The 22,402-nt window shown below is 60.8% G+C and overlaps 2 protein-coding genes across 3 annotated transcripts; both read right to left on the minus strand.

Annotated features, from left to right (window-relative positions):
- Nucleotides 1–2,313: 2,313 nt before the first annotated feature.
- On the minus strand, nucleotides 2,314–8,289 carry CTDSP1 (CTD small phosphatase 1). Of its 2 annotated transcripts, none has more exons than XM_028510528.2 (7): nucleotides 7,912–8,289; nucleotides 6,347–6,495; nucleotides 5,806–5,910; nucleotides 5,637–5,693; nucleotides 4,885–4,977; nucleotides 4,568–4,753; nucleotides 2,314–4,014 (listed from the first exon to the last, which is right to left on the minus strand). In XM_028510528.2, the coding sequence occupies exons 1-7, from the start codon at nucleotides 7,976–7,978 to the stop codon at nucleotides 3,886–3,888; spliced, it is 786 nt and encodes a 261-aa protein (XP_028366329.1). In that variant the 5' UTR covers nucleotides 7,979–8,289; the 3' UTR covers nucleotides 2,314–3,885. The 2 variants fall into 2 exon arrangements, with proteins under 2 accessions (XP_028366329.1, XP_028366330.1); XM_028510529.2 differs by having other exon boundaries at nucleotides 5,806–5,907; nucleotides 7,912–8,286.
- Nucleotides 8,290–12,155: 3,866 nt separating this feature from the next.
- On the minus strand, nucleotides 12,156–19,838 carry SLC11A1 (solute carrier family 11 member 1). Its single transcript, XM_028510099.2, has 14 exons — nucleotides 19,674–19,838; nucleotides 18,712–18,834; nucleotides 18,274–18,393; nucleotides 17,382–17,488; nucleotides 16,858–16,928; nucleotides 16,438–16,505; nucleotides 16,135–16,290; nucleotides 15,407–15,565; nucleotides 14,629–14,718; nucleotides 14,385–14,504; nucleotides 13,834–13,983; nucleotides 13,314–13,387; nucleotides 12,743–12,896; nucleotides 12,156–12,616 (listed from the first exon to the last, which is right to left on the minus strand). Exons 1-14 carry the CDS (start codon nucleotides 19,821–19,823, stop codon nucleotides 12,506–12,508), a joined length of 1,653 nt encoding a protein of 550 aa, XP_028365900.2. The 5' UTR covers nucleotides 19,824–19,838; the 3' UTR covers nucleotides 12,156–12,505.
- Nucleotides 19,839–22,402: the final 2,564 nt, after the last annotated feature.

The raw sequence follows: 22,402 nt of genomic DNA on the forward strand, positions 1-22,402 counted from the left end.
GCCAACAGTTGTACTGTATCAGGTGGCTGTCCCGCCTGCTGTGTGTGTGCAACAGGCAAATAGTGAGTATCTGTTTTACACTGGGCCTGGCTAGAGACATCTTCACAGCTGACATTTCCAAAGCCGGCCTCCCTCCTCTCCCACCGCTGTCCCCAGAGCCAGCCCGCCGCAGCTTCCTGCCCAGTTTATCTCCTATCTCACATCCATCCTTCCTCCTCCTCCTTTCACTCTGCTTCTCTGCCCCGGTTCAGTCTTCAGTCCCCACCCTCCGCGGCTGTGGCTTCCCAGTGGTGTCTCCAGTCCCCTACCCGTGTCTTAGCTTCCCTTCCACAGGGACGGATGCTGCCAGGACTGAGCACACCTCTTTCCTGTTCGTGTCCCTCCTAGGCACCCTCTGCAAGAAAACAGGCGACCGCCTCGGTCTGCATACAGATCTGCCTGACCCGGACCCCCCTGCCGTCTGCAGCGTCATCTCCCAGGCTCCCCGCTGTGTACACTTCCAAAAGTGCTGTCGCTCCCCACGCTCCCTTCTCTGGCAGGCTCCGGGCTCTCTGACTTCCTTTTGGGCGCATCTCCTCGCGGCCAACACCCCAGCCTCTCCTCCTTCCCAAACTCCTCTTAGCTGCACTTCCTCCACATGCATTTTCCAAAACCCCCATGGCCATCCCAGGAAGGGTGGGTGGGTGGGGGGGTTCCCCTGTGCTCCAGGCCATCCACTGTTCTGCTGCACATCTGCAGCATTTCAGGTTTCAGACAGTCTGCTCAGGCATCCTTCTGCACACTCGGGGGTGAGTTCCTTGAGAGCAGAGGCATCCCCAGTCATGGTGTGTCCCCGGGCCTGGCAACATGCCTGGCACGCAGGAACTGCAGATACTTGTGGTTAAGTTGAGCCTTATGTGGGTGAAGCGTGTGTGGGTGGTGGTGGTGGTGGGGAAAGGCTGGCTGCGGTCCCATTCAAAGTTCGGAGCCCTGGTGACTCCCTGGCCTGTGTGGGCCCCTGGGATGCAAATCCGGGGGACTGGCGTTTGCATGGAGAGCAGGAAATCCAGGAGGACCCGGAGGAGGACAAGGACAGAGGCAGGGGGACTGGGTATTAACCCTGGCAGAGGCTCTGAGCCTCCAGCTCACACTGGATGGAGCTGATGGAACCGAGCGAGGGTGCTCAAGATTCCCTTCTCAGGTCGGTGCTTCCCGGCGCGCTCCCACCGGGGAAAAGGGGAGGGGAGCCAGCTAGGGGAAAGGGCCAGTATCATATACGCTGTAGGCCGTCCTCAGACACTTGGGGGGCTGACCAGCATCTGGGGCGCCAGGAGGCAGTCTCCAGGCTGAATTCACAAGGGGATGAGGGTGAGAGGGGTAGGTGGGTTGGAGGTGGGGAGACAGGGCTCAACCTTTGGGAGGAGCAGATCTCCTCCAGTGGGCGGGGTGGGGGTGGGGTGTGAGGAGCTGCCCCCCCCACGCCCCCCGAGAGAGGAGTGAATGAGAGGCGTTCATCTTTCCAGCCCCTGGTGTTGGGGTGGGGATGGGCTGGGGGAGGGCACGGCAGTCCACAATGACGGAGAGGTCTCTAGTGGCCACCGTGGGAAGCAGGGAGGGCGGATCTGGGTGGGTGGGCCGGGAGGGCACTTCCTGCCAGGGCCTGGGGCTGCCCAGCTTTGCAAAGGAAGTGCTGCCAAGGCCGGAGGGGAGGGGGCAGGAAGTGGCCCAGAGGCTCTTGCAAGGGCGCGGCCAGCGGGAGGCCGCGAGGGGGGAGGTGAAAGGGAGCGGAGAGAACAGGACCCAGCATCCGTCCCCACCCAGTCTCCCCTGAGTCCCCAAGGCCTCAGCTTGCCAGCCCTTCTCGCGACACCACCAGGGAGGCCCACGTCGTTCAAAGTTCTTGCGTTTGCAGTTGAACTTGGCTTCTCTGTAACTCGTCCTGCGCCCCACCTCCACCCTCTGGGGCCTCAGAAACTCCTACCCTAGACTCCCGGGCAGAGACCACACCCCTCTCGTCTCCAAATACCTTCCTGGGGCCTCCCCTAGGGACTATTTCGGCTAAGCTTTAGAACTAATCTTATGGAGTCCTCCAAGTGCAGGCATTTAATCGGTTCTGCAGGGCGCCGATCTGCATTTTGCAGATCAGATAACTGAGGCTGAGAGCAGTATGAAAATTAAACAGTACTCTTGCGCTCTCACACTTGAAGCCCCAGGGGAATAGGGCGCCCTGCACTCCGGCCCTCCCCGCTCCCCAGGGTTTGAAACGGGGCGTGGCTTCATGGGACACAGTCCCTCCCCCACTGTCCGCTCCCCCTAATAATCACAGAGGCAGGATGGGGGTGTTGGCTTCCTCTTTAGTTCTCATCACACTGAGGGGCTCTCTATCACAGAGAAGGCACTTAAATGGGAGGGTCCCTGGATTCAGACCAGCCATGTCCTCCCTCCCACCCCCAGCGCTGGGTGGGGGGAGGAATAAACATCTCCATTTGACACTCCCCTTGGCACGGGCATGTGGGTCCCCTTAACTGTTAGGTAGGTCCTTGGGAGAGCCCAAGGCCTTGACGTCCAGGCTCAGCGTTTGGGGGAGGGATTCCAGGTAAAGGAGCCAGAAGTGGAAGGCAGGACATCCGGGAGCAGCCCTCAGCCAGCAGGATGAGGCAGGGGGCTGCAGAGGGTGGGTTGGCACGGAGGAGGGGTGTAGCTTGGCAGGAATATGCCCAAACCCCACAAGAAGGGTCCCACCTCCTGCAGATCCCCTAAAGGCACAGGTGAAGTATGGGGTGGGTGGCAGAAACACCCATTAGGTGGTGTAGAGATCCCCTAACACCCACTCAGCTGGCTGCCCTAGCACAGGCCTGGCACAGAGCAGGTGCTCAGTGTGTTTTGAATGAATGAATGAATGAATGAAGTGAAGAGGATGTGGGGGACAGAGGACAGGGCCTGGAGCCCCTTGGCCCAGCTTGTTTCATCCAGAAAATAGCAGTTGAAAAATGTAAAAATCCTCTCCCTCCCTCCCCCCAATTTATGGGCCCAGAAAAGGGGTGAGGAAGGGGTATCTCCACCCCTACCCCCCCTCTAAAACTCTATATACACATATACATATTTATATGGCACCACAAAAGGGTCCTGCCTATGTCCCCACACTTGGAGCTGGGGGAGCCAAGCCCCAGGGCCTCGGGCGGGCAAAGTAGACAGGAGGGGTCAGGGCTTGGGTGATGCGGGGAGCGGCCCTCAGCCACTGAGCCCAGAGAAGCTGGACTCCAGGTCCTGAAGGACAGACAGACCCTTGCTGCCTTCACAGGTGGTAACAGCTCCTCTCCCCTCCTGCCCACCCTCCTAGGTGGAGGCGATAGGGTCTCTACCAGTCCCCACGGAGGCAGTGGGGAGACTGGAGACTAGTTCCTCTCCCCACAGCAGCCTGGAAGCTGTTCAGGCAAGAGCCGACCTGATTGGGCCCTGGGGAAACCAGGCGGGGGGGGGGGGGGGCGGGCGGGGGGAAGAGGGCTCTAGGCAAGGCACTTGGGTGTCCACCATTCCCAGGCTGGGGGCCCAAGGCACGGGGCAGCAGGAACCCTGCCCCCTCCCCCAAGCAGAACCGGAAAGGGCCGAGGGGCCCATTTGGCAGCAGAGAAACAGGGCAGCACAGAGAGAAAGGGGGAGCAGCACGCAGGGCCCCTCAGGTCCCCCAAGAAGAGGAAGTTCTAAGGCACTGACACAGGGACCCAGGGTCTCACTGCCCTCGGTGCAGCCTGCTGCCCCCTTCACAGCCGGGCCAGGCTGCTAGGGGAGACGCCCACTTCCCCGTGGCACTGAGGTGGCCGAGGCTGCTGGCTTCTCATAAGGAAGAGTCCACGTGCGAAGGGTGTAGGTGTGGTCAGGGGCAGGTCCTGGCCCCAGGGCACCTCACTAGCTGCCAGGCCGTGGCTGCCTGAGCACTGTGTACACGTCATCCACTCGGCTGAGCTGCTCGAAGAAGGGCAGGAGGTCGTGGAGCTCTGTGTCACTCATGTTGTCAAACCACGAGGCCACCGGTACCTGGGCAGATGGGCGGAGGGTCACCACCCTGGACGCAGAATATGCAGGCCATCCCTGAGTACCCACTGCTCGGTGGGCTACCTGCTGGAAGCCCCTTCCCCACAGCTTTCAGACACTCTGACAGCAGCCTCCAGCAAATTACATTTACATGTATAACAAAGCAACAATTTTACGAAACGATACTTCACCTAACTGTGTGCAAAGCACTCTGATATTCCTATTTTATTTCATTGAAAAAAAAAATCCCAACTAGAACCCCCTAAATTATTTCTGTGAGCCACTAAACTGGTCACAGCTGGCACCTTAAAAAACTGCAGCAGCTCCAATGCCCAGCCGGGACCCCAGGCCCAGCGCCCTCCGCCCCCCAGGCAGGATGCACTGAGTGGTCAGCAAAGCATGAGGCCAGCGGATACAGGTCAGTGAGAGGACAGGAGTGGAGAGTGCCAGGCCTGGGACACTGCCCAGCCTGGGAGTGGGGAGGGGTACACAAACAGACCGACCGACCCCATTTCTTGGGTGTCGGCCCCCTAGCCGGGTCCTGTACAGCACTCACGGCGTTGTCCGGATGGAAGACGTAGGAGGCAGGGGAGTTGTCCAGGATGAGCACCCGCCGCAAGTCCCGGCCCAGCCTGCTCAGGTCCTTCACGTAGTTCCCGCGGTGGAAGACACATGACTCCCGGAACAGCCGTGCCCGGAAGGCCCCCCACTTGTCCAGCAGGTCGGCTACGGGATCTGCATACTGCAGATGGAAGGTGAGTCATCTGGGGCCAAGGGTGACCCAGAGGTCATTGCCCAGAGGCCGCAAGCTGCAGGGGAGGGGAGGGCAGGGCAGGGTTGTCCCAGGAGCACTGCAGAGGCTGTGGGGCTCACCTTGGCCAGGCTGGCAGTGAACAGCACGCACTCAAAGAGCTCGCCCATTCGCTGCAGGAACTCATCCACGTAGGGCCGCTTCAGCACGTAGACCTGGGGGGTGGGCCAGTGAGGGGACTGCCGGACCACAGGCAGGGAGGAGGGGTGGCAGGGGGCTGGGAGGGAGCCAGTGAAGGAGGCAGAAGAGCACAGGGAGCAGGCTGGTCCCAGGCACTGCGGAGTGGTGTAGGGCGGAGGTGGGGGAGTGGTGGGGGTTCTCCACTTGGCCAGCCACCCAAACTGCTGCTAGGGAAACCGCCACCCTCTCCAAAGAGTGTCAGAATAAACCTCCAACTTCCAGGCTTCGGGCTGTGCCTCAAGGGGAATTACTAATTCCCAGGCTTGTCCCCCACCAAGGCCTCAGCCAAATAGAGGGGCCTGGGGGCAGCCCCCTCACCCCAAGGCTGCAGGGCACCGGCTCCCGAGCCAAGTAATGGAGAACAGGCTGGATGGCACACAACCTATCCTGAATTACTTGAACTGGGTCCCGGGCAAGGCGGGGTAAGGGGATGCCAGAAAGAACCCCACTCCCTACAGGCCTTGGAATCAAGTACCTGCGGGTCTGTGTGACCTTGGACAAGTCACACCCTCTCTGGGCCTCAGACATTCCACATCTACCAAAGACCTCTATGGAGCTCTCTGGACTGGTGGGGAGAGTCTGTGTGAATGGCAGGCGCTAAGCCCACTGCCTCCCCCAATACCCGGCCCCTCACCTGGTGGACAACCCCATCGATCTCCACAGGGATGATGAAGTCAGCATTGTTCACTGGCTACGGGGGAAAAGAGTGGCTGGAGCTGGGGGGAGCCCTGCCCAGACCTCCCTCCCCGGCCAGGGCAGGCCTCTCCGAAACCCAGGGCTGGGGGCTGCTGGGCAGGGCCCACCTTGAAAGAGCTGTGCACCAGGGTCTCGTCCAGGTCGATGACCACGCAGATCTTGTCTGAGTCCTGGGGTTTGGCCTCGGGGAGCAGATACTGGACTGGGGTCTGCTGCGGGGATGAGCGGGAATAGCTGCGGGCTTCTCACCCACACCCCAGTTATGGCTCCTACACAGGTCTTCCCTCCCACAGCCCTCCGCCTGGGGGGCCAGAGGCACATGCAGAGAGACCGCCCTCCCCCCACATTCGCTCCTGCCAACTTGGGAGCCTGGGGCGGGCTGCCTGGCTCCCCGGGCCTCACTTCCCCACCCGGGAAACCAAGGTAGAGAACAGCATCCCCCTAGAAGGCGGAAACTTAGAATTCTCTTGGTGGAGGTCTTGGAGCTCTCAGGCGACAAGCTGGGAAGACCCAGAAGGGCTCCACCCTCCTCAATACCTTCCAGGGCCTGCAGGCAGGCCAGGAAAAACTCTTTCTCCCAACCCCTGCCCCCTGCCCTGGGTGAATGAGCCCAGGGGCCCCTGCAGCCCTCACTTGGCCGCCACACACCTTGGGAACAGCTCCGTTTTCCTCCACGAGCAGGGGTGCCCCGCTGTGGGTGGACAGGGCCTCCCCATCGTCCCGGCAGACGCAGCAGAAGAGTGAGTGGAGGATGCCCCGGCTCCGGGGCTTCTGAGAAGCGGATGACTTCTGGTCACCTGAGGTAGGGAGGTCCACGGTGGGGGCGTGCACACTGGCCTGCACAGGCATGCACCTATACCCAGGCGCCAGCCCCTGGGGGGCTTCCAGGCTCTCACCATACCCCGTTCATTGAGGGGGACACACCAGGGCGGCTCCAGGCTACCCCTCTGCTCCCCCACAAGTCGTTCAGGGGGGGATACAGAAGAGTTACCATTAGGGAGTGGGCTGGCTGGAGGGGGGTACCAAGGGTGCAGTCTTTTCCTGCCTCCATCACTGCTGGGATATCAGCCCCACTGGGGGCACCTTCTGACACCCACCTTACCTGAGCAGCCCCTGCTCAGCTGGGACCAGGACGGTTGCGGCCTGGAGCCCCCTCCTGCCCTCCTTTATACTCTCAGGGCCCCGTGAGTCCAAAGTCCTCATTGAGGCTGGACAGAGAGACAGTGGGTGGACCTGGGGCCAGTGTCCTGCAGCCATCTGCCTGTCCGCCTCCTCCTCCCCCGCCCCCTCCCCGCTCCGCCCCGCCCCACCCCAACCTCCAACCTAGAGCCGAGTATCCGCCGGCTGATTGACAGGCCCATTCTCTACCCGGCCCCCGGGTCCTCGCCCTCGGGCGGAGCTAGGCTCAGGCCCGAGGTGGGCAGACCTGAAAGGACTTCCTAGCCTCTGAAGTCCACACAGGGCCAGGGAGGGGCAGACCTCCAGCTCAGGCCCGCCAGCCCCGGGGTCCCGCCGCAGCGAGCGGCAGGCTTCCCGGGCCGGTACTAGTGTGCACAGGCCCGGCGCCCCGGGCCTGCATCCGGGACGCCGTGTGCACGGCCCAAAGCACGGGTCTCCCCGCGGGCGCGCTGACGACTCTTAGAAGTAGTTGCTCCCCTCTGCGCCCCTGAGGGGCCCGGCGCTTCCACGGGTGACGCGGAAGTTTGTGGGGAGCGCGGCTGTGTGTTGGCGGGAGATCCTTCCAACCCTCCCCAGCCCGCTGTCACCTCGGCACCCCTCCCGAGACCCGACCAGAGGCCCTGGGTGGGTGGGTGGGGCGGAGTCTCCGCGGGTGGCCTGAAGGCGCCCTTTCTCACCGTCCTCCACCTCCCAGCCCCTGTGGCGCTCATGGTGGGGGGTGGGGGGGTGGAGGAGGCAGTTCTCCGGCATTGCGCACTGGCAGCCCAGGAGACACTGAAGGAGCCCCATGTCTACCCATGCCTCAGCTTCCCCACTTTGAGCAGACGGGAGCACCCGAGAGGCGCCAGACCCCGCCCCGCGTTCCTGAGGCTCCCCGAGTTCAAACTCTCCCCGCTCCCTCTCCGGCTGGGAGCTTCGAGCCCCGCCAGGGCAGGCGACCGGGGCGGCGGCGGCTGCCCGGGGGAGGGTCCGGGCCCCTCCTTCCCCCCTCCCGCGGCGCCCCGGCTGCAGCCCCCTCCGCGGGCCCCCTGTACCTTTGCCCCGTAGCGGGCCCCGTGCCTCCTCCTTGCTGATCTGAGTAATGACGGCCGAGCTGTCCATGGGGCCGGGCGTGCTCCGCTCCGGCTGGACTCTGGCCCCGGCGCCCGGCCTCCCCCCCGGCTCGGGCCGGAATCGGGGCGCGGGGGGGAGGGGAGGGGTGGGAGGGAGGGATCCCCGCGAGCTTCGGAGGGGAGGGGAGCCAGGTTCTTAGAGGGAGGGGGAGGGAGGGGGCGCGGAGGAAACTTTGTTACAACATGGAGTTTCCTCCCCGCGAGGCGGATGCAAACATGGAACCCGGGCGCCGTTTCAAGGCTCCCCCTTAAAAGGGCAACGGCTTCGGCGTGACCAGGACTCGGCCGCAGCTTTCATCACTTCTGGGGCCGGCGCGACTCGGCGGGCGGGGAGGCGGGGCCAGCCCGGTTCCTGCCGCGCTCCAGGAGGCGTTGCCTCCCTCCCTACCGCCCGCCGGCGGGGAACTTCTGCGGCTGCGTAGCAGGACCTGCACCCGGCTCGCTGTTCCCTGTCGCCCCGCGCCGTGGAGTGCGGGCGGGCGGTGTGGCTTCATCTTTGCGCGTTCGGGGACAAGCCGCCGCGTCTCGGTTTTCTCCTCGGGGAAATGGGGAAAACGCTCTCTGATTAAGTCATGAGCAACCGGTGGCTTTTTTCTCCCTCCAAGCGACTGTGCCGATCCACACAATTGTGCTCTTGACCGGACTGTGACCGTCGACACCGCAGTCTTGGGGCCAGGTGACCCGTATTTTTGTAAGGCGGTAAAATTCCAACTCTGCCCCAGGAGCTCCCTGCCGAGCTCTTCCAACTGCCTCACCTGGCGCCCCGCACGTCTGCCCCGGTGCCCACGCCATCACCTGGTGCACCCGCCAGGAGGCGCCCTCGTCCGCGCTGTTCCTTCTGCCTGGAACCCTCTTCCAACGCCTTCGCGCAGCCAAATACCACCGACCTCGATGAAAAGCCACTGTCTCCAAGAGGCCTTCCCAGACGCCGTCCTCGACCACACGCAGGCCACTCTGATTACTGGGGGGAGGGATTGGCAGCGCCCGAACAGTGGGCGCTCAGTCCCTGCGGGCTCAATGGTCATACTTGTGTATACTCTTTGGAGGCTTTTAAACAGCGGTTCCACCCAGGTCCGCATCCACGCGGATTCTTCACTAGGGAAAACTCCCGTGTTATTGGCCCTGAGGGTGGACTTCTTTTTTCCTGTTTATTAAATTCTTTCCATTCGTCGTTACTACTTTGAGTTCACAGTTTAAAAAATAATAACGCCAATCCTGACAAACACGCCTCAGCACTTCCTTCCCCAGTGGGCCTCGGCGGCGGGGCGGGGCGGGCGCGTCCAGTCCCGTCCAGCCCTGGGTGCTGGCGCGGCGGAGCACGTCCTCCAGGCCCCGCCAAGGGGGAGCCTGGAGGGGGAGGCCCCGCGCGGGGGGCGGGGCTGCTGGAGAGCGACGCCTGCCTGAAGACGCGCTAGCTCTTCTCCTGCGACTGGGCAGCACAGACGGGGACTCAGAGCTGGGACTCCAGCCACTCCCAAGCTGGACCCCTGTGGCCCCCCTACTGCTCCTACGACGTTCGTAAGGCCGTCCTCATTGCATTTAATCATAATCGCCTACGTGCAGCAAGCGCTTCGTCTGGGTCCCGATCCCGCTGCACTCCCCGCATCTCACCACCCAGAAAGCGACCTCCTTCGTACCCCATTTTGCACATGAGTAAACTGAGGTCTGAGAAGTGAAGTGACTTGAAGCAGCCCAGCAGCCAGGGCAGAGGCGGGGTTCTGGCCACCTAGAGGAGTCCGCTCCCCCCGCCCCCGCCCCTCGCCGCCGGGCCAGGCCTCAGCTTTATCTGGGACGCACAGCCCGCACAGACCCCAAAAGGAAGTGTGTGTCGAGGCAGGAGTGAAGCCCCGGCCTGAGCCGGGCGGTTCGCTTTCCTCTTCCCCTGTTTCACCCTTTGTCCCTCTGTGAAAGCCGGATCCTGGCCGGCTGTCCCCTTGAGGGTCACAGGGGCTGACGCAGGGGGAGGACACTGGGCAGGACTGCGGTGCGCCCCCACCCACCCCCACACACTCGCTATTCTCCTGGCTCCTCAGCCCCAATGCCCCCTCTAAGCCTTTCCCGGTGTGGCCTCTTCCCTTGGGAGACCTGCCCTCCTCCCAGGCTCCCAGGCACAAGGTCTCCTGGGGCGCAGGGTCCGCGTTGTTGCGGGGGCCGAGGGGCTGGTGGAAGTGTTCTGTAGTGGTGTGAGGGCAGGGTCTTTGGGTTTTCTGCACTCTGTAGCTGACGTCCACACCCAGCGCTCTCCTTCCAATACTGAGCAGCTGGAGGTCGCCTTACCCACAGTTTATTTTTACCTTCCATCGGTTTGCACCCCAGGAGGAACAGTGTCATGGGGGCTGCGAGTGAGGCAACACCGAGTTCTGACTGGCACTGTGGACCAGCGTCTTCTCCACCCAGCACGCAGCTACCCCATCTGCCAAATGTGGTTGGTGAAGTGGAAGGGCGCACCGCGCCTGAAAGGCAGCCCCCCCCCGCCCCCGCCCGCGGGCTCCTGGGGAAAGTCAAGGTCCCAGACTACTCCCAACCCGAGTGGCTAACAGCATGCCCTCTCCCTCAGGTTAGGTCTGAGCCTGGGGCCTGGGAGGACCAGAGCTACTGTGGGAGGCCGGGATGGGACAGCGCTTTATAGGGTCCTCCCTTGATCTGAAATGACTGACCTTGGCCTGACCTCATTGCTGACCTCCCGCCCACCACAAAAACCCCTTAGCCGGCCCTTGGGTCCCCTCCCCCATCCTCCTCGCATTCCTCGCACCCAAGTTCTAAGCTCCAGGCGTAACTACTCCTGTGACCAGCCTGCCCATTCCTCTGGGGTCCGCTTTCCCACACACTGACCACCCCCGCCCCCGATTATTCAGCCTTCAATATCTGTGCAGGCATCACTCCTTCCTGGTGTGCCCCACGCGCACATCGGTCATTCCCCAGCCCACTGGGTAGTGGTTTGTTATTTACTTGGCTGTCTCCCCACATCCCACTGGAACTCCTTGAGAGCTCTTATCTCTAGTTCGGAACTTTGCCTCCCCCCCCCCCCCGCCCACGTCTAGCACTGGACTGGAGCCCACTTAATGCCTAGTAAGTTGACCAGAGGGGTGTGCAGGGGGTACAGCTGTCGGCACCTCTAGGAAACTGGAGAAGGGGCTGAGAAATGCCCTTCTCCACTACTACCCAGCCCCCATCCATCCCCTCCTTCAGCTCGCGTGGGCCCCCACTTTCTCCAGGGCCAAGACCGGGTAAGGGAATTGGGCGGCATTCTTGCTCAGGTAACTGTCTCGTACCGTTGCTCTGGTCGAGCCAGACCCGTCATATTCCACCCCTTCTTAAGGGCCCCACTGGTATCGTTGCCCATTTAAGAAAGAGGAAATTCTTTTTATAAACAAGCGCCCAATCTAGAGAGCGGAGCTTGCTCCGCCGAATCCCCGGGAAGTTAAGGTGCTTCCAGGCACAGCGCCTGCTCCAGGCGCAACCCAACGAGAAAGCGCGGTCACCCTCTCCGCAGCACTGCGCTCGGCAATTCTGGGGTTGGAGTCTGAAGGACTGGAAGAGGCCAGAGGCGGGACTTGGGGGAGCCTAGAAACAGCCCAGGGAGAGTCTGTAAAGTGCAGCCCTACCACTGGGCGAAGGTGTGTCGGGCGGCTCCCAGCGGCCGAGGGAGTTCCCCGCCCACACAACTCACCCCCACACCTCCTCCCTGTCTGGGCAGATTCCGAGGCCCCAGGGCGCCAGGCCGGAGTGCCCGCTTTCTTCTTATTGGCCGGGAAGGGTGAGGCCGTGGCAGGGAGTGCAGACGCTCGAGACCATCCCTGCCCCTAGGGGGAGCTGGGAGTCAGCGCCCGGGGAACGTTAACTGCGCGGCTTGGGAGTCCTGGCCGCTGGGTTCCCCGGAGAGATCGCAAATGAGTTAGGCCTCCAAGGCAGGGACTCTGAGGTTCCTTATGACGTGGCGCAGGAAGGGGAGGGAGAACCGCGCCTCTGTTTGAATGCCTGGAAAATGGGTTGCTGGTGGAACAAAAATGCCGAGGCCACTCGAGCGAGAGGAACGAGACTGCAAGAGGAGGAAGACAGCGAGAGGAGGAGACACTGGAGTGGGGCGCTCCTCTTAAAGGTTCAGGGGGTTCGTACTTTCCCGGTTGCCTCTCCCCTGCTCTTCTGAAGAAGAGAACTAGCACTGATTTAGCATTCATCGGACTCTTTTAATTGCCAGTTGGAGCCTGTTCCCTGCCCCAGAACTGGATCTGTTAGGGCACTCCTTTAGGTGCTCAATAAATATTTTTGAAAAAAAAAAAAAAAAATGAAGGCCCAGTGTTGGGCACAGTGTGCAAGGGCTTTATGTCCATTGCGAGGTTGGTATTGTCCCATTTTGCAGATGAGGACAAAAACCTGTCTAAGCTAGGAAACAGCAGGTCCCTATGGAACCCCGGTGGGCCTGCCTCCAAAACTCCCTCTCACTCCACTGTCCTCCACGTGCAGCGGGCCCATCTGCCCCACTTATTCCACCCCCCAGCCAGGCACAGGGGAGAGTTCACGCAGAAGGCTCCCTCTTCTTCTCTTCCTCAGGAAGCCCGTACAAGAAGTGTTGGTGGGAGCTGTGGGCCAACAGGGTGGCTCCGTGGGCAATGGAACAGGTCCAGACCTGGGGAAGGGGTGACTGTGAGAACAGCCCCTCTGGGGGAGCCCCAGTCCACCCACCCCCTGCCTCCATCTATTGCCCCCTCTCCTTGCCCTCCCCGTCCCAAGGCACCCGCTGACCCTACAGTACCAGGTAGGTGGTGAGGCCCAGGTAGGCCACGGCCAGCAGGGCTACAAGGCTGAAGTAGGCGGGGTGGGGGAGGCTGGGCAGGTAGCTGACCACGAAGTAGAGGTTGATGGCACAGATCAGGGCCATGATGGAAGACGTGATGGCCTTGCTTAGCCTGGAGGACAGGAGGGAAACGCAGGACTGGTTGCATCTCCTCCCGGCCAGTGCCCTGAGCCAGCCTGAAGCAGGGGTGGGGCTAGTGGAGAGGTAACCAAGCCAGCCTCCCTGGGCTGTGAGACCTGGAGCAGCCCCGCCCACTTCTGCCCCTTGGGCTCTCCAGGCTCCACTGCAGTGGGGTTTGGCAAGAGCAGTCTGGGGTGAAGGTGAAGAGCGCAGGGTCTAGAAACAGCCTCCATCCCCAGATTTCAGGCCTGGCTCCCCCATTTGCTAGGTGTGTGACCTTGGACAAGTTCCTTAACCTCTCTGAGCTCATCTGGATAATAGGGATAGTAATGGTCATTCCTACCGCCAGGTGACTGTGAGGATCAAATGCCAGAATGCAAGTTCGGTGCCCGGGATGGGGAGTACTCACCAGCCATTGGCAAACTCCTGCATGAGGGCGGGCATGCTGGTGAACGTGAGAATGGGCAGCACGGCGAAGGGAAGCTGGGGAGAGTAGGGAGGATGGGGCTGAGGTCCTCTGGCCTCGGAATACAGTGAGGAGAGAAGGGGGCCGGGGCTCCTATCATCCTCTGCCTGGCTGTGTGTCCTTGGGCAAGTCTCCTAACCCCTCTGAGCCTCAGTTTCTCCTCTGTGCCTTCCACGCTTGTGGGGCTCCAGAGCAGGAGAAAGTGTTTGGGGGCCGTGGTCGCAGGCTGCCTGGGTTTGAAGCCCGGCTCTGCCACTGGTCCCTTAACTGCGTGCATCAGGTTTCCAAGACGCCAAATGGGGAAGATGGTGGTTTGTACCTCTGGGCTGGCTGTGGGATTACGTGAGTCTCTTTGGCAAGGTGTGTTTAGATGGTGCCTGGGAGGGGGCTAGGATCAATACAGGGGATTGCCGCGGTCCCTGTGTAGCTCCTCGGGGGCCAGGGGCGATGGGCCCGCCCTCACCAGCAGGCTCTGCAGCACGTTGAGCAGGTCATTGAGGCCTGACAGGTCTCTCAGGTCCCTGAAGATGGCCACGAGCACTGTGGGCAGGATGGCGCAGGAGCGAGTGAGGAGGACGCGGGCAAAGCGCGGCCACCGCAGCTTCAGGAAACCCTGGGGAGTAGGGTGGGAAGGTCGGTGGCTGGGTTCAAGACGGGAAATTGCAGGAAGACCTCTGTCTTCCCGCCGCCCATCTCACGCCTGGGGGAACCCCCTGCTTCGGCACCTCTGAAATAGGACGGTTCCACCCCTAGCTGGCGGGAAATTAGAGGAATGCCCCTCCCACAGCTGATGGCTGCAGCCTAAAGAGTGTTGGGGGAAAGCCTCCTAGCCATCCGTCCTGGGTCTGCAGCCTTGGGCCAGTCGCCTCGCCTTTCTGAATCTGTTTTCTCGGCTGTAAAGTGGGGCTTAAAGGGGCTGCTTTAGGATCTGGGCTGTTTAAGGATCACTAGAGCCCCTGACTGAGCCCCAGATAGCACGCCAGTTGACCTCGAACCCCTGGCCCCAGGCCCCACCTCCATCACAAATTGTCCCGCGTAGGTGCCAGTCATGGTGGAGCTCTGCCCGGCAGCCAGGATACCCACCGCCCAGATGTAGAGGGCTGCGGGGCCAAAGATGCAGCCCAAGATCACACCCTGGAGGGGGGGCAGGGGATCAGATCCATGGCCCCGCCCTCCTCCCAGGACACGCCCTTAGTGGGCGTGGCAAAGGAGCCTGCTGACTCTTGCCCTTCCTCGCCCACCTCTGCCGCTCGCTTACTCCTTGGTAAATGTCCACGTTCACTGTGCGGTTGTTCCTGGGGAAGATCTTGGCATAGTCGTGGAGGCTACTGTTGGCACAGACGTTGAACTGCGGGCACCGGGGCAGTGGAAGGAGATGTGAAAAGCACACACTCAAGTCTTAGAAGCTCAGACCGCCAGGCCTTGACCAGGGGTGGCGGGGAGGGCCGCGTCTCGCCAGACATATTTTATTTGGCTAACAAGTTGTTTTTCTCTTTAATGTGAGTTTACTGCCAACATTTAAAATTTACAGCTCACATGGAAACCTGGTTTCTGGGGGGTCTGCTGGGTCTGTAAGAGCTGGCATTGTCACAGAGAGACAACTGGCTGGCAGTGACTCAGGCTGCCCCACTGTCCCCTCTTCCCCACACCGCACCTACTTCCCACTGCTCTGTGACCGGCCGGGGCTGGAAGACAAGGGTTTGCCGTCCCCGTTTAGACCTCTCTCCTCGTGTCGAGGAGCAACTGGAGACCCAGAGAGGGGGGTAACCTTGAAAGGTCATATGGCAAAACAGCCCCTTCTTCTAGGCACCTCCCTTGGATGTCTGGGCCTTGTAGCCCCTCATGTGGCTCTGACCCTCCAGAACCCTCCTGCAGGGAGCCAGTAGGGTGGTGAAGAGGGTCTCAGCTAGAGGCTAGGGTCACAGACCTCCTCGCCCACCACTGCCTGGAGAGTAGGGCAGAGACTCAAAGGGCTTAGGGGTGTCACCTCGGGGCCCCGGGATTGTGACAGTGTGGGGAGGCGCGGGGTGTCTCACCGCAGCCTGGTTGGTTTGCTGGTAGAAGGCCTGCCCGAAGACGGCCACGACAAAGAGGTTGATGAAGAAGGAGACAGAGAGAGCGATGGCGGCCTCGATCAGGAAGTACATGTTGGCCTCTTGGATGTCGGCCCTTCGGGTCCGGTCTATGTCTCGAGACTGTGTGGTCCAAGGGGAGGGAGGAGCCAAAGTCTCTCAGAGCCACCCCAGCATCCTCCGCACTCACACCTCCACCTGTGTTCTCCGGAAACCCCGGTTCTTTCTGGAGCCCCCTGCAGGGCAGTCTGGGACGGGCCCGGTGGGCCAACCCGCTGCCTAGCCCCTGATCTTCCTTCCCATCCTTCCTGTTCGAAGGTCACGCCCTTGGAAAGGTCCTGTCTCAAGGAGCCCCCTCCTCAGTCATTCTCTGTCGTTCCTCTGTGTTTTGTTCCCTTCAGAGCACCTTGCACGGTTCCTAATTCTTCCCATTATTTTTTACCTGCTTCTGGCCTGTCTCCCCCACTAGAATGCAGGCTAGGAAGGCGGAGGACTCGTCGTCTTTTCATCAGTGACTCCCAGACCCCAGTGCACACTAGATGCTCTGTTACTAAATATTGAATAGAGGATGATTCTCTGTCCACCTAAAATCTGGCGGGCGGGAGCCAAAGGGGAGGAGCTCCAGGCTTGGCGGTGGGGCCAGGGTGACGCTGAGGGACCAGGCACCTCTCCCTCCCTGCCCCTCGGCTCACCTTGACCAGGGCCGAGTGCAGGTAGATGTTGTGGGGCATGATGATGGCGCCAACGATGCCCACGGCCTGCAGCAACTCGGGCTGGCCGCAGCCGGGGCACAAGGGCAGGAACAGGCCTCGCAGGAGCGCTCCCTGATCCGGACGAGCCACCACGTACTGTGGGGAGGAGCCTGGTCAGGCCAGCCTTCGCCCCTGCAAAGCCGCTCTCGCTCTCCACCCACACCCTGACCCCCCAGGCTCTGATGCAGGAGGCAGAGAGAGGGTGGTTTTGGGGGGGGGGCTGTTGCTGCTCTGGCTTCCCACCTCATAGCCGAAGGTCAAGGCCATAATGGTAATAAGGAATCCAAAAAAGGCTTCCAGCTTCCGCAACCCTAGGGAGAGAGCAAGGGAGAGAACACACACACACACACACACACACACACACAAGACTGTAACGTAAGCAATGGCGACACGATGGTGAAATCTCGAGCACTTTTGTCCAGGCACCGAGCCACATGCCGAACCTATGTTCCCTCAGTACATCCTCACCACAGCCCTCTGACGTCTGTGCTGTTACTTCCCCCGTATCATGAATGAAGAAACAGCAGTCTGAGTAACATGCTCAAGGCCACGAGAGTGAGGAGCGCAGCCCTCCCGCAGCAGGACGGCAGGGCCCCCGAGGGCTCCTGCATTCACTGGCCTGCCCCGCAGTACCGTCCCCTCCGGGGGGAGGCCCACACCTACCGTAGCTATCCAGGAAAAGGAAGAAGAAAGTGTCCACGATGGTGATGAGGACGCCACCCCAGAGAGGGATTCTGAAATGGCAGTGGCCTGGGTCAGCCTGGCGGGTCCCAGGCTCCAGAGCTCCCACCCTCAGGGCTGGAGACTATGAACTCTGACTCCCTGGGAGCAGGGCCCCGAGTGGCCCCAGGGCCACAGGAGAGGGGAGCAGGAGTGTGCTGGAGGTGGAAGATGGCACAGAATGTGAGAAGAAGGCCCGAGATGGGCGGTGGGGGGGGACCTGAACGGCAGTTAGCGTGGGGCTGCAGCCTGAAGGCTGTGTGGTCACTGACATCTCCGTGACTCCACACAAATCACTTTGCATTTCTGGGTCTCTGTTTCACCATTTAGCAAATTGGGCAATGACTCTGAGTCAGAGGGGACTGCAAGATGAAAGGACCGGGGGAATGGGGGGGAGTAGGAGGCCTGGGGAAGAAGTAGCAGCTGTTTCCAGCGCTGGACCGAAGGGCCGGGGCCCGGGGCAGCACCTCCCAGCCGAGAGCAGACCGAACGCTATGGCTGTGCCGATGACCTCCTGCATGTCTGAGCCCACGATGGCCAGCTCGATGGTCAGCCAGAGGAGAGTGCGGGGCACCTAGGGGAGGGGGCAGCCGTCATCCAAGCTGGCCGGGCGCCCGTCTCAGCCGCACACTCACCTTTCCACACTTGGCACCGTTCTGCTGGGTTGGAAGCCTGCAGACCACACTGGCAAGAAGGCCTTGCCAGCCGTCTTCCCGCTGGGTTTGGCAGGAAGCACCCATGGGAGATGGAAAGGCAGGGAGAAGTCACTCTTCCCCTGCCTCTGGCGGTGTTTCTGGCAGTGGCACCAGCAAAGGCACCGGGCGACCTGGGCTCCAGCAGCCCCGGGGGCCATAGTGGCAGAGGTGGCCGTGCTCCCAGAGGCTCAGCTGCAAATGATGGCTCTTGGGCTCCCGCCCAGCTGCTTTCTGAATCCTGGACAACATCTCCTTCCCCTGCTAGCCCGGCCCTTCCAACACCTTTGTGACTGCATCCCTGCATTGAATACCTTTGAACGAGCTCATGATGAATTCGGTTCTCCTGCCTGGACACGGCCAATAGCCAAGGCCCCGGCGCGGCGCCCAGCCCAGCCGACGGCCATCCCAAACTGACGCCTACCTGTTCTTTGCCTTAGGCAAGTCACTTCTCTGGGTTTCAATTTCCCTTTCTACGAAATGAACAGGGCATGGCTAATGTCCCTCTGAGTCCGTGTGCTACTAGTTCGAGCCTCAGTGTTCTCATCTGTCCAATGGACTTGTAACATCTCACTTGAGGTAGATATTTATTCGATCGTGGACGCTTCATGTGGCTATTTTGGGTTTGGGCCCTGTGGGTGTGTCCCGCCCAGCCCACCAAGCTCACCTTAGGGTAGTAGAGATGGCAGACCTCGCCCAAGTCCTTGCCCGTCACCACGCCCAGCCGGGCAGCAAGCCGCTGGCAGAGCAAACCCAGCACGGTGGCCCATAGCAGCACCCAGAGCAGCTGCGAGAAGGCGGGGAGAGGCTGTCAGTCGGAGCGGCCGGTCTGCTAACCCCGGAACTGGTGGCACCCTCTGGCCAAGCCCATTCCTTGGGGCGAGACTGGGGGGGATGGAGCAAGAAGACCAACCTCCTCCCCCAACCCCACATGCTCACACGCTAGCAAGGACGCCCTGGGGGCCTTGTCTAGATCATCTGAACTTAACACCTTCCCCTGGGCACAGCAGCCATGCCAGGCTACTCTAGGGACATGTGGCAAGCTGGGGTCTCCACCTACTCAACCTGGGCACCCCCCTCCAAACAGTGCCCCTAACTCAGTCACTTTGAATCCAGCCACAGCGCCAGCCTGCAGGTCCGACTCGATATTTCCGGGGTCCAGGAAAGCGATGCTCATGAGGAAACCGGGCCCCGTGAAGGCCCACAGCTTCCTCAGGCTGAACGTGCCCTGTGGGAGGGAGAGGGGGGGAAGAGGCCTTGAGTGTAGGGGCTGTAACGCCGGCCTTGGCCCACCCCCAGCTGCACCTCAAGGGGCTTATCATCAGCCCAGGCCCCTGGCCCTCTATTCCCTGTTCCTGGAGCCGCACCCCACAGGGGTTAGTGGAAAACGTGGGGTGGGAGGAACCAGCAGGATCTGCTGAGTCACAGCCCAGCGGCTGAGGCATCTGGCACATTCAGCCGCCTGTCTACACCTGACCAGCCTCCGTCCTGCAGGCGCTGACTCTGCAGATCCTCAGAGCCCCGCCACGGGGTTTTCCTGGGGTCAGACCTCCCCGGTCCAGTCCTTCCCTCCCAAGCCCCTTGTCTACCATAGGCCCTCCTCTCTGGAGTCCACTGAGCCAAGGGTCCCCCTGCCCCCATTCCAGGCTTGGTCTGGCAGCCTGGGATCTGCTAAAGGTTCTGGAAATGCAGGGTGACAGCACCCTGGCAACCAGCCTGCAGCCTCTTTCAGCTCTCCCTGCACCCTTGCCCAGGTCCTTTCGTTTAACAACACACCCTTGAGGCTCCAACCTGAATTCACCCCAAGTCCCTTTCCTTTCTTAGGAAAGCTGAGATTCATCCAGAAAACCACTTGATAATGCTTAGACCGATGATAAACTAAGTGCTGGGCACAGAAGCAGGAAGGGGGCAGTTACACTGTTCATCCCTTCTTCTCGGAGTTGGAAGGGACTTGCCACAGTCTTTAGGGGATGTCCCTCCCCCAGCCTGTGAGCCGCAATCCCCCCACCCCAACTGCCCCCTGTGCCAGGTCCCTGTCAATCCTGAAAGGCCCAGGAAGTTTCCTACCGGTTGTGCATCTGGGATGGGGATCTTCTCGCTCAGGTAGGTGGCTCCAGGAGGCGCTTGCTGCGGCCCTGCAGTGGGTGGGCTGGAGATGGAGCCATAGTGGGGCTTGTCTGGCCTTTGGGGGCCCCTGTCACCTGCAAAGGGTCCCATGAGGCATGGTGAGTTGAGACAAGAGAGTAAGAAGCTAGCAGCTGAGCAATTGACAGCCGAATACCGAGGGCCACCTGCCGAGAGATAGAACACCCAGGCCCCAGCTGTGTTTCAGTGCCAGGCCCAGGGAAGCAGCAAACCGGCTGGTGACCACCAGGACCAACTGCAATGACTAAAGACCCCCTGCCCTGGCACTGACCACTCAGGAAAGGCTACAGCCCTGAACGGACACACCTGTAAAAATGATGGCTATTCTGCTGGAGCTCTCCCCTGAGACCTCCCCTAAGATACTCCCGCAGGAAAGAGATAAAGGCCTCAAGACAAAGGCCCCAGAGCTCCTGCTCTCCAGTTCCTTGCCCTTCTACTTTGCCCACAGGCAGGTGTCTGCTAACCTCTCGGGCAGTGGGCAGCTGGCAGCTTGTCCCAGGCCAACCCCCTGAACCCGTCCCCAAAGCCGCCTTTTCTCAGTGAGCTAAGGCAGTTCAGCCTGGGCTCTCCCATTGCCTCTTCCGTGCTAAGTCCTTCCTTGTCTCACTGTCCCCAGCTCTAATAAATGTATCCTGATGGTCGCCTGGACTTGGGTTGTAAAATGTCTTCTACGCAAAGTCAAGAACCCATGTGCCCCAGCTGGCCTTAGGGAGTCCTGCTCAGGGCCTGGCCCCTGTCTGGAACAGAGTGACCTGCACCTTTCTGGTGGCCCAGGGCTCAAACCAGTTTTCCTCCTCCCCCACCTCCTCCTGGCAAAGTGCAGAGTCAAGGCCTGGCTGAGCAGAGGCCCCTGACGCCTGCCTGGTGTCCGCCACCCTTGGACAAACGTCCCAGACAGTGTGGGAAGTGGAGCCTTCCGAGTGATTCTCTTGCACTGGCACGTGTAGCTCAGTGGACTGAGAGTGGGCTGCAAACCAAAGGGCTACTAGTTCGATTCCCAGTCAGGGCACATGCCTGGGTTGCGGGCCAGGTCCCCAGTGGGGGACACATGAGAGGCAACCACACACTGATGTTTCTCTTGCTCTCTTTCTCCCTCTCTTCCCCACTCTCTAAAAATAAGTAAATCTTTAAATATATATATATACACACACACACACACAATCTTAAAAAAGAATGCCTCTCCTTCCGTGTGAGGACAGAGATCCCCAAATCCAGGTCTCTCTGCCTCAGAGGGCGTAGGGAGGGACACCGGGCTCTGAGGGGGGCTACCTGACCCTGACACGTGTGTCCTTGGGCCTCACCCCCGCCTCCTCCAGCAGCCAAAGAAATTCCGGGGTCTCCAAATGCACAGAGATCAGACAAAGGGGACATCACACCCTGGGGGATGCAGAGAACTCAACTCCAGGTTCATGCCCAGAATTATGGTCCAGACCGGGACTCTTGCGGGCGACCAGGGGCTTCCTTTGCCTCCCTGACACGCCCCTGCCCCCATCCCTGGAGGGAGCTACTCACCCATCCCGAGGACCACAGGTCAGGCCCTCTGTGCGCGTGAGCGAGCCGAGTGCCGGGCAGCTCTGCAGCCCACTTTCCCTCTCCGGGTGCCGGCGCCCTCAGTGTGCGAGCCCACACCCTCTCACTCATCCTCGGCCGAGCGTGGCTAATCTCACACACATTGTGAAACACTTTCCAAAGGCAGAAGTGGCAGCTCTGGCGGAAGGATCTGGTTGGCTACTGGGTGGACTTCTGTTCCCTTTCTGGCCTGAGCCCCACACTACCTCTGGCCTCCTTCCAGACACCCCATGTTCTGTGTCTCCCAAGTTAGCTCTGATTTCCTGCCACTTGGGCATGTTCATACCCAGATCACTTGACTGCCCCCGCCCTCCTCCCACATGGGCACCCAGGCTCTTCCCTTCAGTTGGGAGTCCCAGGGCTACTGGTCGGATTAACGGGAGCGGGGACCAGGGTGGGGGGGGGTCTGATGGTTGCCTGGGCTGCCGTGTCCCACTGAGTGCCTCGCAGGAAAAGATCCTCCAGGCACTGGCCCAGAGACATGCATCCAAGACACGGGCCCCGGAGATCCTCAGCAGAAAGGAGCACTGGGCCCCTGGTCCTGGTTCTGCCACTGACTCACTCGTGATTACACCAGATCGTGCCCTCTCTCTGAGCTTGTTTCTTCCATTAAATGGTAGGTTCAGACTAGCTAAGAGGTTAAACTGTAGCTGCCCACGGAGACCAGGCAGGTAAGGTAAACTATGAGAGAGGTTGGAAGTATTCTAAACAGCGCCAGCTGAGTGCTCAATGACAGATAATGCTGATCTGCCATGTCAGGGGCAGTAGGGAGTGGTGGCGACTGTAGCAAAACGTAGGTCAGATACTCTGGCTGAGGAGGACAGTGTCTACGGAGTTCCAGCCAGTGGCCATATGTGCCCACCGTCACCGTGTCTTCCGATTTGTCAAGGGAGCTGGAAATTATATGCAGTATAGGCCTTTTAAATGCTGGGTTCAGAAACATTGAAAGTATTGTATGGTCTGAACAAAAAATGTCCTCATGGACTGGATTCTACTTGAGAGTATCGTCCTGTAATCCCTGGCCAGCTTCTGTGCTTCCGCCTCCCCTCCCTCCGGGTCTTTACCCCGCCAGGCCCCTCATA

Source organism: Phyllostomus discolor, chromosome 4, assembly GCF_004126475.2.
Source record: "Phyllostomus discolor isolate MPI-MPIP mPhyDis1 chromosome 4, mPhyDis1.pri.v3, whole genome shotgun sequence".
Classification (NCBI taxonomy): Eukaryota; Metazoa; Chordata; class Mammalia; order Chiroptera; family Phyllostomidae; genus Phyllostomus; species Phyllostomus discolor.